The sequence below is a fragment of the Sphaeramia orbicularis genome, chromosome 4 (genome assembly GCF_902148855.1).
Source record: "Sphaeramia orbicularis chromosome 4, fSphaOr1.1, whole genome shotgun sequence".
Taxonomy (NCBI): domain Eukaryota; kingdom Metazoa; phylum Chordata; class Actinopteri; order Kurtiformes; family Apogonidae; genus Sphaeramia; species Sphaeramia orbicularis.
In genome coordinates this window covers 45,807,826-45,821,836 of record NC_043960.1, presented here as the reverse complement: position 1 = coordinate 45,821,836, position 14,011 = coordinate 45,807,826, and the positions used below count along the sequence as shown (strand labels likewise).

The 14,011-nt window shown below is 36.7% G+C and overlaps 1 protein-coding gene across 1 annotated transcript; it reads right to left on the bottom strand.

Moving 5' to 3' along the window:
* Positions 1 to 3,981: 3,981 nt before the first annotated feature.
* LOC115418623 (serine/threonine-protein kinase NIM1) lies at positions 3,982 to 13,494 on the bottom strand. Its single transcript, XM_030133149.1, has 4 exons — positions 13,369 to 13,494; positions 8,806 to 9,108; positions 7,487 to 7,755; positions 3,982 to 4,958 (listed from the first exon to the last, which is right to left on the bottom strand). The coding sequence occupies exons 1-4, from the start codon at positions 13,388 to 13,390 to the stop codon at positions 4,206 to 4,208; spliced, it is 1,347 nt and encodes a 448-aa protein (XP_029989009.1). The 5' UTR covers positions 13,391 to 13,494; the 3' UTR covers positions 3,982 to 4,205.
* Positions 13,495 to 14,011: the final 517 nt, after the last annotated feature.

The window sequence follows — 14,011 nt, the reverse complement described above, 5'->3', positions numbered from 1 at the left end:
TTAAAGATGCTTGCACACTTGTTTTTGACTTTTTTGACTCTGTTTTGACATTTTTGCATTGTTCTACCCTCTTGTGGTCTTTCACAATTTACTCTTTCCAACCACTGTTTTTTTCAGAGTCTCGGGTATTATGTTTGTTGAACCAAACTTCTTCTCAGTGTCCCCTCATGAGGATTACCTGCGGCCTTTGGATTAGGTCAGATTTATTCTTTGAAAAAGGATTGAGGAGGATTGGAAGATACTTATACCCATACATTGATTGATAAATGTTTTCCGTCAGTGAGCATTAAGTGAATTGCACTGAACATAGCTGGTGATAGAATCAGCACAGAGAGACCCAGCTCATTCTTTAGAGGTGCCCTTGTCCTTAAGCTATAAGTGACTTGTGGGAAAAACAACAACCCTCCAACTCTAACCTCAATCTTTCCCTCTTTCCCTTTGAATATACTTATACATTCAAAATGTAACATAAAGCTTTCCCCATTAAAGGTTCAGAGTGTAATATCTATCTATCCACTGTGGTGGTTCCACAAAACAGGGGAAATATTTTAATTTAGACAGTTGAAGCCTTAAGTTTAATCTTTTTAGTAGTAAGTACCGTATTTTCCAGACAGAGCGCATCTGAATATAAGCCGCACCTGAATATAAGTCGCACCCACCAAATTTTAAAAGAAAAAAATATTTGTACATATATGGGCCGCACCTGACTATAAGCCACAGGTGTTCACATTGTAACATGAGATATTTACACAGAAAGATGGTAAACAGAAAGATTATTTAACTATTTATTTCCATACCTTAACTGCTTTTTCCCAAACAGTGCCTGTAACATGGCAGTAAAATGACAGTAACACGGCTGGTTAAAAAACCCGGAAAAGTTATTGATTGCTGTCTTCATCTTCCTTCTGCTCATTGAAACCACTGCAGTCATCTTCTTCAGTGTCGGAGTTGAACAGCCTCAGAAAGGCTCCGTCACACTCCTTCTCAGTCTCTCTTCCGTTGTCTCTCAATGGCACTTGCGTGCAGCAGCTCTATTTCCTTCTTGGACAGACACATCGATTGCTTTTAACTTAAAAGCTGCAAAATATGCATTTCTTGTGTGTTTTCCATGATGAGGGTTTGTGCATGACACGTAAAATGACTGTTAAAAGTTAAGTTTAAAACTTCTCCTCTTCGCATCACCTCTTCCACCTGTCTGTTCTCGCTTTTGCACTTCCTGCTAGAGCGCCCCTTGGAGGCCGTTAGCCTGTAAAAGTCTGTACTTGAGCCGCATCATTGTAAAAGCCACAGGGTTCAAAGAGTGAGAAAAAAGTAGTGGCTTATAGTCAGAAAAATACGGTAGTTAATGTTTTCAGATAGGATTTCTTTGTTTCACAATTAACACTAGATAATCGTAAGTTTTCAGTATTATGGGTTGGCTTATTCTGTGTAACATGTTGGTCAGCATACCAAATTGACAGATATGTAAACACAGGACTTCAGTTTTCCCTTAGACACACTTTGAAATACACTTTCCCACTTAGGATTGTCAATCACAGGAGATAAGATGTAAACACACTGTCAGTATAGGGTTAGATAGAGCTGGGGTATCACATCTGCTTGACTCATGCCGCGTTTCCACTTCGTGGAACCAGCTTGACTCGACTCGACTTGGGTACCAGATACTATTCCTGGAGACTGTTTCCATTGTAGGATACTACCGACTTTACAGTACCTGGACGTCATAGTGATGCGGCGCGTTACTTCCGTGTCGTCTGCTCAGAGAGTCGCTGATAAACTTGCTCGTTGCGTGTTGTCTCGTCAAATTCATACTGAATTTTTACGTCGGCCACCAAAGACTGAATCTCCTGACTGAATGGTGTAGTTTTGCGGCCTGTCATCATGTGGATTAACCTACCACTATATTTACTGTAAACTTCCACATCTGTTTTTTGTAAAACGGTGGGTCACAGAGACAATTCTCTGACCAATCAGTGGTCTGCTGTGTTTACATGTCACGTTTTAGTATCTGGTCCCCAGTCTTGGAACCTCAGCAGAGGTGATACCAAAAAAACTAGTACCGGGTACCAGATTCCAGGTCCTTTTTCATAATGGAAATGCAAAAAGGCCGAGTCAAGTCGAGTTGAGTCAAGCCAAGCTGGTACCACTTAGTGGAAACGCGGCATTAGAGTCAGATGACACCAGTCCATTTTCGGTGACCCAACCCACCTCGCCCATAGGATCAGCCCATTGTTTGGGGATCAGGATACAAGGACAATAAAAGTGATGCACGTTGGAATGTCCGTACCCATTTCCTTCCTGGTGTGGGTCCTTAGTAGTAAGTAATGCTTTATTTGTGGTTAAGTCAAATCAAATTAAATTTATAACAATCAGACTGAGACAAATCCTGACTGATTCTTGGAGTTTCCAACAAAAGTTCACGCTAACACAGGACAGTGCTTAGGCAGTTTTGTCTGAAAATGTTTTCTTAGTCAGACATGACAAGTCATTTTGTGTCAGAAATCTACCGACGCTGACATGTAGCCAGGAATCATGTTTCCAGACATTTATATGGACCTGATCTCAGCACTGAGCAAAACATTAAATCATACAAGCCTTTAGGCATGATTGGACTTTGTACAGCCTTTTCCTCAAACTGTTTGAATAACACTTAAAATAAATTACAACCACTTTATGTTTAGTTGCATTTGCTAATGACACGGCCAAAACATTAGCTATATAGTGTTGTTTTCCTGATTATGTTAAGGACATGTGTCAAGTAAATGGTTCAAATTATTTATAAGTTGAGAGGGAACAACCTACACCTTTCTTCTAATTCACTGGAAACATTACAGAGTAATTTTTTATCAGTGGTTGAAGTAAGAAATCTGGAATTGTTAACTTAAAAGTGACAGACTCAGAACATTAGGTATTATCTGTATTTGGCTGTGAGCTGTGATCTAACCAGTGCCAAAATAGTGCTTGTACAAAGTATCATATTGAAATGAAAATTTGATGCTAATTTCAGCTAAATGACAGAGAAAGGAGGTAACTGCAGTGAATAGAATAACCAAAGATCCACTGAACTGAACACCTATGGTGCAAGCTCAGGGCGTAAAATTAACACCCACCAAAATTCGTTTGGTGTGTAAAACAAAAACACACACCCGCCAGTGGCTGAAGGAAAATTAATTGAATTGCATGTGAGTTTTTGTTTTGGACCATTTATGCTGGATCGTTCTAAGCATGCTTAGAACGTGCAGGGTGCTGACACAGACTGACTCTAAGGCTGATGATGTGGTGATTACCTGAGCCAGAGTCCTGCATCGGGTCGGGTACCCAATAGGTAACCTGTGAAAACGTGGGGGGACGGCTTACATCATGCATCCAGAGTGAAATGAGAGAGAGAGAGAGAGAGAGAGAGAGAGAGAGAGAGAGAGAGAGAGAGAGAGAAAGAGAGAGAAACAGAGACAGAGAGAGCGAGAAAGAGAGAGAGACAGAGAGAGAAAGAGAGAGAGATACTTACAGAGAACTTCCCCCATCAAAGAATTATTCATCTCCCCCCAGTTTTAGGATTTATTCACTCACTGAGGTCACTAGCCAGTGGCAGATGAGGTAAAAAGTTTATTTTATGCATGGTGCAGCTGCTGTTTAGTTATTTAGCTTACATTAAACAAAACTTGCATGAATGCTTATTTTGAATGAATACGTGAAGGTAATTTTATCTTCATGTCTGACAAGTCAAGTACATTTCAATGCAATCACACAATAGCCTTTGTTCATAAGATTTCTTAAGATGTGTTTCTTTGTGTTTTCATCTCATTAAAGCTGAACACTGTTGCTTACTGAATTGTCTTTCTGCCGATTGTGACATCATATGCATATTCTCTATTAATAAATGCTCAGAGGAAGTCCAATCTGAGCCACTGTGGAAACATAGGGACACAACATAGAGTTCATGGCAACCTGTAGAATCTGTAGATATAAACGGGTCATCATAAGTAACAAAACCAAGATTCTCATTTTCTTATGATTTTCTGATTTTTGTGAAAACATAATTATCAATATTATATTCCACGTCTGTAAATAGATCCCCCTAACCCCGTAAACCTTACACACTGGACCTTTAAGTGAAACTAAAGAATACTGAAGAAGCGTCAGAGAGGTAGTGGCACATATTTATTAGTATCATCCTGTGCAGCCACAGTTACAGCCAGTCCACTCCTTTACAGGATGACGCAGACAGCTGAGGGGTTGTGTTTTTCTACTGGTGCTTCAGACCATGTCTTCTGATTCTTATAGTCGTCAGGGTGAAGCGCAGAATAACCCACAGCCTCCACTGACCTCCTCTTCTGAACTCGATGGAGAAGAATGCGGTAGGTACCAGTCAATGGGCTCCTACAGTCTGAACAGGGGTTATTTTGCAAATGAACCGTCACGATACCTAGATCTGACAGCAGATCCTTCACCTCCTGCTCCTCTATGCACAGAGCCTTGTCGGCCTGGGCAAAGTGAGCAGGGGACAGGGGCAACCTGACATGTGGTTTAGTGTACTCGATCCCACTCAGCCAAGCACTCTTTACAATCTCTGTGAGACATAAACGATCGACAGGAACAGGCCGCAGTATGCTCTTAATCACCAGCTGACAATGATCGGGTACATAAGCAGGGATGCTGAAGGCCCCTTGGAGGATGCAACGCTTTAGCCTCCCCATGTTGTCTCCATAAAAGGGCATAGTGGCCGTCACCATGAAGTACAAGAGAATACCCAAAGCCCAGATGTCTGAATAACGTCCGTTGTAGCCTTTGTCCTTGAACAGCTCAGGGGCAGCGTAAGGTGGTGAACCACAGAAATTGGTGAGGAGGTCATTGGGCCCGCACTCTGTGCTGAAGCCAAAATCACCAACTTTGATACAGTAGCTGGTGGTGCAGAAGACGTTCTCTGCCTTAAGGTCTCTGTGGATGATGTTGTTCTCATGCTGACAAAAAAAAAATCACAAAAAAGGTAGAAAATGTCAGCATTAATGTTATGAGCCAAAGTTTACTTGAACATGGTAAATGTTGCTATCTTCTGTGTTATTATTTAGACGTAAGTGCACTGTCGCTGGCAGAGACCACCTGCTATTTTTTTTTGCATAACTGGCGTAATGACAATAAAGCCTATTCTATTCTATTCTATTCTATTCTATTCTATTCTATTCTATTCTATTCTATTCTATTCTATTTTATTGTGGTTTGTTCTCCCAAAGACTTGTTCCATACAACAAATAAATTATACTAAGAATTCTCTGTTCTTTCTAACGTCAAAGTAACATCTAAATACATATTGGCCCCAGGTTACGATAAAATGCATAGTTTATGGTTAAAAAACAGCAAAGGTGTCTTGAGGAAGGACCTGTACTTGACGCCTGAAAGGAAACTTTAACATGTTCTGAACTACCAGACTTTTAGGCTGTTTTTGGAGGTCCTAAAATAAAAAAAAGTCAAACCAAGAAACAGGGTATAACACTTCACAGATATGAATGTAGGTTAAAACATGTGAACGTGATTAACTTGATTAATTACAACAAATTATCCTCATTTTAAGGTCATATGGTCACTGACAACAAGTTAACGTAGATGATAGAAAGGATTAAAGTTGTGTGAAAATGCAACCTGTAATTTTTTTTTCTTCATTTAAATGATATGAGACTAGAGCTAAGTGTGTTATATTCATGTCTCCTGCATTAATATGCAGCCAATATAATTTCTGTATTTCTGTAACTATAACACATAGCTATTGGGGGGGGGGGGGGCAAGGACACCTAATAGAAACTATATTTTCTTACACCGCTTTTAGCTTTGATTTCTGATACATTCACCATGATATTGTTTATGCCATACAATGTTTATGTGAATCCCATTTATGTCTGTCCAGATTTGCATTAATCTTTCACCAGGATCTTATATTAATGATGGGTCCTCATACTGCATCTGTTATGACATGTAAAACTGTATTATCTGTTTTTATATTCTTACTGCTAATAACTACTCTTTTAAAAATATACAGTATCATTGTAAATACTGCAAATAATATTCGCTATTAGCACTATTAAAGCTTGTTGTGTGATCATGTAATCTGTGTAATTTGTTACTTGTTTCTTTGTTTTGTTTCTTAGTTTTTTTTCTGTTTTATCTGTCTGCTGTGCTACCTCTTGGCCAGGCCATCATTGCAAATGAGAACTGGTTCTCAATTGACCTACCTGATGAAATAAAGGTTAAATAAACAAAATAAATCAATAAGATGGGTGGGTCAGACCACGCAGTAAAGTCTTCTCCATCATTTCCCCAAAATTCTTAATGGGGTTCAGGTCTGGACTCTATGGTGGTCAATGCTTGAGTGAAAATACTGCCTCCTGCCCCTGAACCTGTTTTTTACTGTTGGATCCAGATGACTCCTGATGTTTCCTTCTTGGAATATGTCTGTGTCATCAGGGAAGAAAAACCCACTGATGTTCAGATGCAATCATTCAGTTTATTCAGGTTCGTCTGACCTCAGTTTACGGACACAGAACATTACTTAACCCAAACCTGAACCAAATGAACTGACCCCAGATCAGAACACTGACCCCATAGGTCTGTACTGTAGGCATTAGGCATGACGGGTAATCACTTCATCCACCTCTGGAACAAGGTCAGTCTGGACTCATCAGACCACATGACCTTTATCCTCTGAAACACAGTTCAATCTTTATGCTTTTATCAAACCGACGGTCATTTAAGAAATTAGAAGCTCCTCACTGCCTTAGTTAAAGGGTTAAAGAACTTGTTACAACTGAAACATATTAATCACTGCTGTAATTATCTAATGGAAGGAACTGAAGTATTTTATGAGTTAAATCCAGGTAGGGACAAAGTGAGGTGATTTTATATAATATACCAACACCATCATACAGTATATGGTGGAATGTGAGTCCTCAAATCTTAATACTGGAGGAAGATAAAATAGAATACAATTTTAGTCTTACATGAGTTAATTCTCATACACATTTTGAATGAATTTTTTTGAAATTTTTTAAACTTTTTTCAGGTTATATTGTAATGAGTGGTATGTAAATATTGTAGTTCCATGTACATACATGATATCAACTCAAATGTGATCCTTTCTTTGTCATTACTGCATTTAAGTTAACTAATCATAAACTACCATCAAAGAAACAACAAGCATAGTGACGTTCTTAACCATGAGACATCTTGTGATCTCCAGTGTTTACATAATTCATGTGAGTCACTTTTGAGTTTGGGTCCAAGTAGAAACATCATGTTGCCTGTAACCCCTCATTTCTTGTCATAGTAAAAGTGAAAGGAAATATTGCATATTTCCCAAAACAATTTAAATAACTAAAACTCACATCATCAAATTAGATACAGATTGAGTTATTGAACTTATAAAATGCTGCAAAACACATATCCAGACAAAGACCAGATACAGGCTATGTGTTAAGTGGTAACATTTAAGCTCACCCACCATGTGCTTCACAGCAGAGATGATCTGTGCAAAAATCATTTTGGCGTCCAGGTCGTTGAGCTTCCCCCTGGTGGTGATCCTGGAGAACAGGTCTCCACTGCTGCCATACTCCATCACAAGGTACAACTTCCTGCTCGTCTCAATCACCTCGTAGAGTCGGACTATGTTAGGGTGGCCCAGTTTCTCCATGCAGCTGATCTCTGAGGATGTCATGAGCTGGTTCTTCTTCTCCAGGCGTTGTTTGTCCATGATTTTAACAGCAACTCTCTCTGGGGGAGAAGAAGGAGAGGAAGTCCAGGAGGTCAAACGTGGATAAAGGCAAACTTAAGAGACTTAAACAGAAAATATGTACATGGATGCCACAGCTGCATATGAGATAATGGCAGAAAGAATTTACTTTGGAAAATTTAATCGGAAGATTATTGTGGGATTATTTACAGGCATGACAAAAATGTAGAACACCCTGTAAACACAGAGCAACATGTACAAACATAGACACACATTTAATTCTCATAACAGACACTGAAATATGTTCTCTTCAGGCAGAGATCTGGGATGATCAGAAGGTCTTATTCACGGATCCATTCAGTCTACGGCTGTCTTTCCCAAACTTAGGATAAGAACACGGAGCTGCTTGTGTGGGGTTTCCAACTGTCAGAGTAAATTGCTCTCAAGTGTTCTCTGGAGGAGTTTATTAATGTTGACTCCAAAGTTATGTACAAAAACAGAGAAGCATCAGTTGTAAAAGGCTGGTGTATTAGATGCAATAAAATGAAAATGATATAAAAGATGCAAGAGGATAAATATGACATACCAAGACAAAAACAGTATAAGAGATACAAAATGAAAATAACATAATAAGACAAAGACAACATAAAAGACTTTAGATGAAAATGATAAAAGAGAGTGACATGATTTTTTGACACTGGTTAAGTCAAGTACATATTTCTTGTGAATGTGTGTGTGAAAACTTGTGACATATCTTTCAAAGATTTCGGTCCTGATGAGACATAAAACTGAATTTTTGGATTTCAAGCTGATACAGTTTGGGAACTGACACAAATATTACTTAAAAAACTCATTAGTAAATGAATCTACAACTTTAGTGTCTCCACAATGCCAGATCGTGAGCGTCGAATGTGTGACAGAAGAGAAGGCCCTTAAAGTGGTTTAACTTAAAAAGATGAAAAATGAAAAAAAGATGAAAGACAAAATACATTTAGATTCAAGTATCCCAAACAATACAAGAGGAACAAGACAAATATATAAAAATAGTGAAATAATGAATATTGAAATCTTAAATACTGAGTTGTCCTGACCTTTGGTCAGAGCGTGGATGCCCAGTCTGACTGTAGAGAAGTTGCCTTGACCGATTTCTCCTCGTAGCTCGTAGAAGCCCACCCGTCGGCCCAGGATCAGCTCGTTGGCAATCCTCTCATTGTGAGCCATGTCATAAATGACCCTCTCAAATGGTGACTGATTCATTCTCTCTGCTTCAGTCACTTTTGGGATATCAGATTTAGGTAGAAACGTTAAGGGCCTGGTTGTCTTTTCCAGTGTTGGAGATTGCTCTTTGGAATTCTTGGTCACATTTGGTTTCGGCCATAATCGTAATTTTGGGGCTTGAAAGGAAACAAAAGAATCATATAAGATAAAGATAAGATAAATAAATGCGGCACACACAGATAATTACTTTTTGCTAATGATAAAATGTGTGTTAAATGAGTTGCTGGAGGCTGTTGTAGTGATGTCAGAATACAAACCTGTGTGTTTAAGCAACTGCAACACAAACATATTTTTTTTCCAGGTGGAAGCACTATGTGTTTGAGGTATGAGTTGTAGCCAAGAAACAAAACTGTGACTGTGACCATTAAAACCATAAAAAGTATGAATACATACAAAGAGGAAACCAAGAGGGACATGAAGATAACTAATGAAAATCCACACTTAGTACAATAATCACCAAGAATGTTAAGGGTAGACCATTAAAGAAGGATAACACATAAATGAAAACCATTAGAACAGGTGAAATTAAATTAAAATAAGACCAGGGTTTTTAGACCTTGGTCCTCTTTGGGCTTGTACATGATTTGGGTAGATGGCTGTGGAGTCTGGAGATCTGACTGAAACTATTTTGTTTTATTTTTTTCCAATAAAAAGCATCCAGACACCTTAAAGAACTTGCACACTGGAGAACAACAGCTAATCGTTAGATCTGAGGAGAGTCATATCTGTCATATCTGTATTGATCCACTCAACAATAATTTACAGGACTTTGGCTCAGGTGGTACCCAGGTTGATTTCATAGTGGTAGAGCTGTAACCCTGTAGACCATTAAAAAAAAAGAAATAAAAGAAAATTAGGCTTACATCACTTTTGTGACTTCTTTTATAAGAGGTCATTATTGGATTAACATTAAATGTTCAGACAAGGAGTGGATCTCTTTTTTTCTGTGGGACAGTGGTAATGAGATTGACCTCCTTGTTAAGGGTTGCTGTTATATATGGCCTCTTTTACAACTCCATGAACCTGCAAATAGGTGAGTGAAATAAAGACGGACTAAAATAACATGTGTTATAATTTAATTTGCAAGCATAAAATTCTACATTTTCTATATGCGTTTCTATATTTGTTTGTTTGTTCAGACACATGAGGAGCTCCTTTTTCTTGCATTTCATTTTGATATAAACTCAAAGAGGGCTTTTTTTCTTTATTTTTTGGATTCTAATCAATCCATGTCTAATGTGCATTCTTGTTTTTATTGCTGAACAAAAGCAGGATGTATCAAGCCTTCCTGTTCTTTCTGTTCTGGGAATACAAATGGTCAAACACATTCAGCACATTTATTTAAAAAATAGCAAGTGTTTTATTCTTTTCCCCAGACAGGACACTTTTGTTTAGTATAAACCTTAAGCCACCTTACATTTGTTATCACAGGAAATATGACTGATGATGATCTGGACTTTGCACAATAAGCAACGAACAACAGGTCATAAGTCAAGAACTCAAATAATCAACTCTGGGGTTCAGTGGTTAACCCATAAAGACCTACTAAAGAACACTCTATTTAGTTTCTTGTGATTTATCATAATTTATTGTAATATTAATCTCTGTATTTTGTATTTTTCATGTAAATCATGTATTTTCCTATATTTCATGTAGATGTTCATGAAAACAAGAGTAAATTCAAAGGTTATTTAATCAAAACACAAAAAAACAGAAAAACTGAGTTTTTCCAGCAAAGATGTAAAAAAATTAACATAAAAGCAAACATTTCCAACCACTGTCATCTGTCAAACTCCATGACTTTTACTGCCTAATCAATGTTGCAGATGATGTTTCTATGTTCACTATGGAGCCTTTGAACATCCTAATGGGTCATATCTGATGACCATGACAATATGCCAAACTGCATTTTACGTCATTATTTACATGCATTGATAGGATTCATGGATCAACAGATATTAAATATCTTAGATCAATAGACGTGTGTGGTCAGTGGTGGCTGCTAAGGTCTTTAAGGGTTAAAAGGAGCCAGTGGTCAAAAACAGCGACTGATCGTCCTCTGGGACGCTGTCTGTTTACTTTGGCTCAGTGTCAGTTCAGGACTCAAAGGGGAAGGATTACAGCTTCTTTTAGATACAGTATTAGTGGGTCAGAACACACAAGGCTATTTACAGACAGGCTGACTGGGACTAAAAATACAGATCAGAAATACATGTCAAGTCAATGTAGATATTACTAAAAAAAATATTTTATTACTGCTGCTGCTACACTTTTTCACATGTAGTTGAATTGCAATGTAAAAAATGTTACAATTGTTTAGCATTTTAAAAAAAAGGCAACTCAGTTTGACATATATTATTAGTGAGTACATTTAAAGCAGTAAATCAGCTCCAATGTATTTCAAAAGTTAATGAAATGTGTTCACAAAAACGGTTAGATTTTGTCAGATTTATTTACCAAGTTCCTGGATATCTGTTGTTTTTCTCTGTCTGTACTAAATCTCTAGGTTAAACTCAGTCACATTTACTTCAATAATTTCAGTTTAGTTTTATCAACAACCTAAAAACTACCTTTCATTATTATTATTATTATTATTATTATTATTATTATTATTATTATTATTATGGTATGGTATGGTATGGTATGGTATGGTATGGTATGGTATGGTATGGTATGGTATGGCATGGCATGGCATGGTATGGTATGGTATGCCTTTATTTGGACAGGGTCAGTACACAACGATACAAAGATCTAGACAGAGTCAGAGAAAAGATGCTTAGTGCCAGGTTATAGCATAAGTGCAAATTTACACCTGTAGTCCCTGGACAGGTTGATGGTTAAATATTATTATTATTATTATTATTATTATTATTATTATTATTATTATTATTATTATTATTATTATTATTGTTATTATTATTATTATTATTATTATTATTATTATTATTATTATTATCATCATCTCTAACAAGGGACTCAGGTGAGGGCCTCTGTTGCTGTATTACCAAGGGAACACAGGAAATTAGAGATGATAAAACACAAATGATTCTGAAAACATCAAAAATCTAATAAAAAGAATTAGGAAGTTATTACACTTGGAATGAGGGTAATCAATGGTGATAAAAGCATAAAACAAATATCAGAAAGATTCAATAAAACAACTAAAGCATAAAGCAAAAAAAAAAAAAATTAAATGACATAAAACACAACTAATTGTTAATAAAATATTGATGAAATTAAACATTTGAATTCCCTGAAGGACACAGATGATGCAGTCTTTAGCTGTATCTGCTGCTGTTCTATGTTGCAGGTTTACATCGGCTAAAACTAGATTTTCCAAGATTTGTGAAAACAGGTGGTACTTGGAGAGGAATAAAATAATTTAGTAGGTTCAGTGGGTAACCATATTAAAGGATAGGAATGCAGTGAAATATGGAGGCAAAAGAGGTCCAAATTCAAAATTTATGAAACCGGTTACTTCAAGTTGAGCAAAAAGAAATCTATATCTGTACTTTTTCATTTTCTATAATATAAAATATATTGTCATATTTTTCATCACTGAAATTGGTTAAACTTTATTCAGTAAAATGATTCAACTTCATATTTTCATTTAGCCTGTTTTTTTTTTTTTTTTTTTTTTTTGTTAATTTTAGTAACTGTTAATTCAACCAGGCCTCACTTTTTACATTATGGTCCCTGTTACTGTGGTGGTTTTAAGTTCAGTGACGCTTTCAAATGTAACATGAGTGAAATCACATACTAACATTTAACACCTTAAGGAAGAGTCAGATTGGCAGATTTCAGATTGGTAGACACTGAATTTTTGTTTTAATTCTTTTACTGACAAGAATGCTTCCTTTTGAAAAAGCAATGCATGAGTAGCCACAAAACCTTTTTGCACTAGTAAAGTAATAAATTTGATGAATAATGCATTACTGTTCTGGCAATAATGCCTGTTTTTCATCTGATGAGGTGTTTTAAGGAACCTACCCATGATCTCTTTCCTCCAGTTTAATGAACTACCTTTGTTCTGTTTCATTATTATGCATTGTGTTAGTGTGTTTTCCTGTTTCCTTTCCCTCTGCAATTATTTCCTGCAGTTTACAGTCTGATATTGTAAATTTAAAAAATGTTCTTAATGTCTTATATGATTAGATACAGGTTAGACAACAGAAAAACTCAGCCATTAATTGTGCATTTATAGAGACCTTATATAGACACAAATATTTTCACAATATTGGGTAAAACTAAGTTATTAATAAAGATAGTGTTTGAAACAAACAGTCCGAAACAACAAAAACATTTCAATCCTTTTATCAAACCTCCAGATAATTTATGTTTGAATTTTTAAAAAAAAAAATAGTAGAGATGTTTACCTGGGAGATGTGGATTTTTCATGCCTGTCTGTCAGCCTCCAAACACCTGACTGAGCCTGAACATGTGAATGGAATCTCAGAGGTGAATGACCCCTCACAAATCCTATTAGTGCTACGCATTATGGAACGCTCATCAGATCCACTGACACACCAAGAAAGACATGGAAATGCTGCATACACACTTTTAAGAATAAACTCAACGTGCATTGTGTACTATAATAATAGTAATAATAATATAATAACTAATGACAGATGTGTGATTGTAAAAAAAAAAAAAAAAAAAAAAAAAAAAGTTTTGTTTTTTGTTCCCAAGTCTATATCTCCTTTGCATTTCTCGTTCTGCATTTTAGGACATCAGGGACTGGTCTGGTTTGAAGCAGTGTTCGCCTTCTAAACTCCACGTGTTGAACAAACTCCCAGAAAACTCTAGGTCAGCTGAAACTCTCATCAGAAACAAACTGTTCATTTCTTGCACCCTAACTTTTATTTTACCTTTTACATAAAGGACTTAGATACAGAAACACATATAGGAACAACAGGAACAAAAGAAGAGATAAGAGTAGTTATAAAAGAAAGGGCCTTCAGTACACTCGATGACAGGATGCGAATGACTCTGGATGTTTTCAGAGACGGATTCAATAAC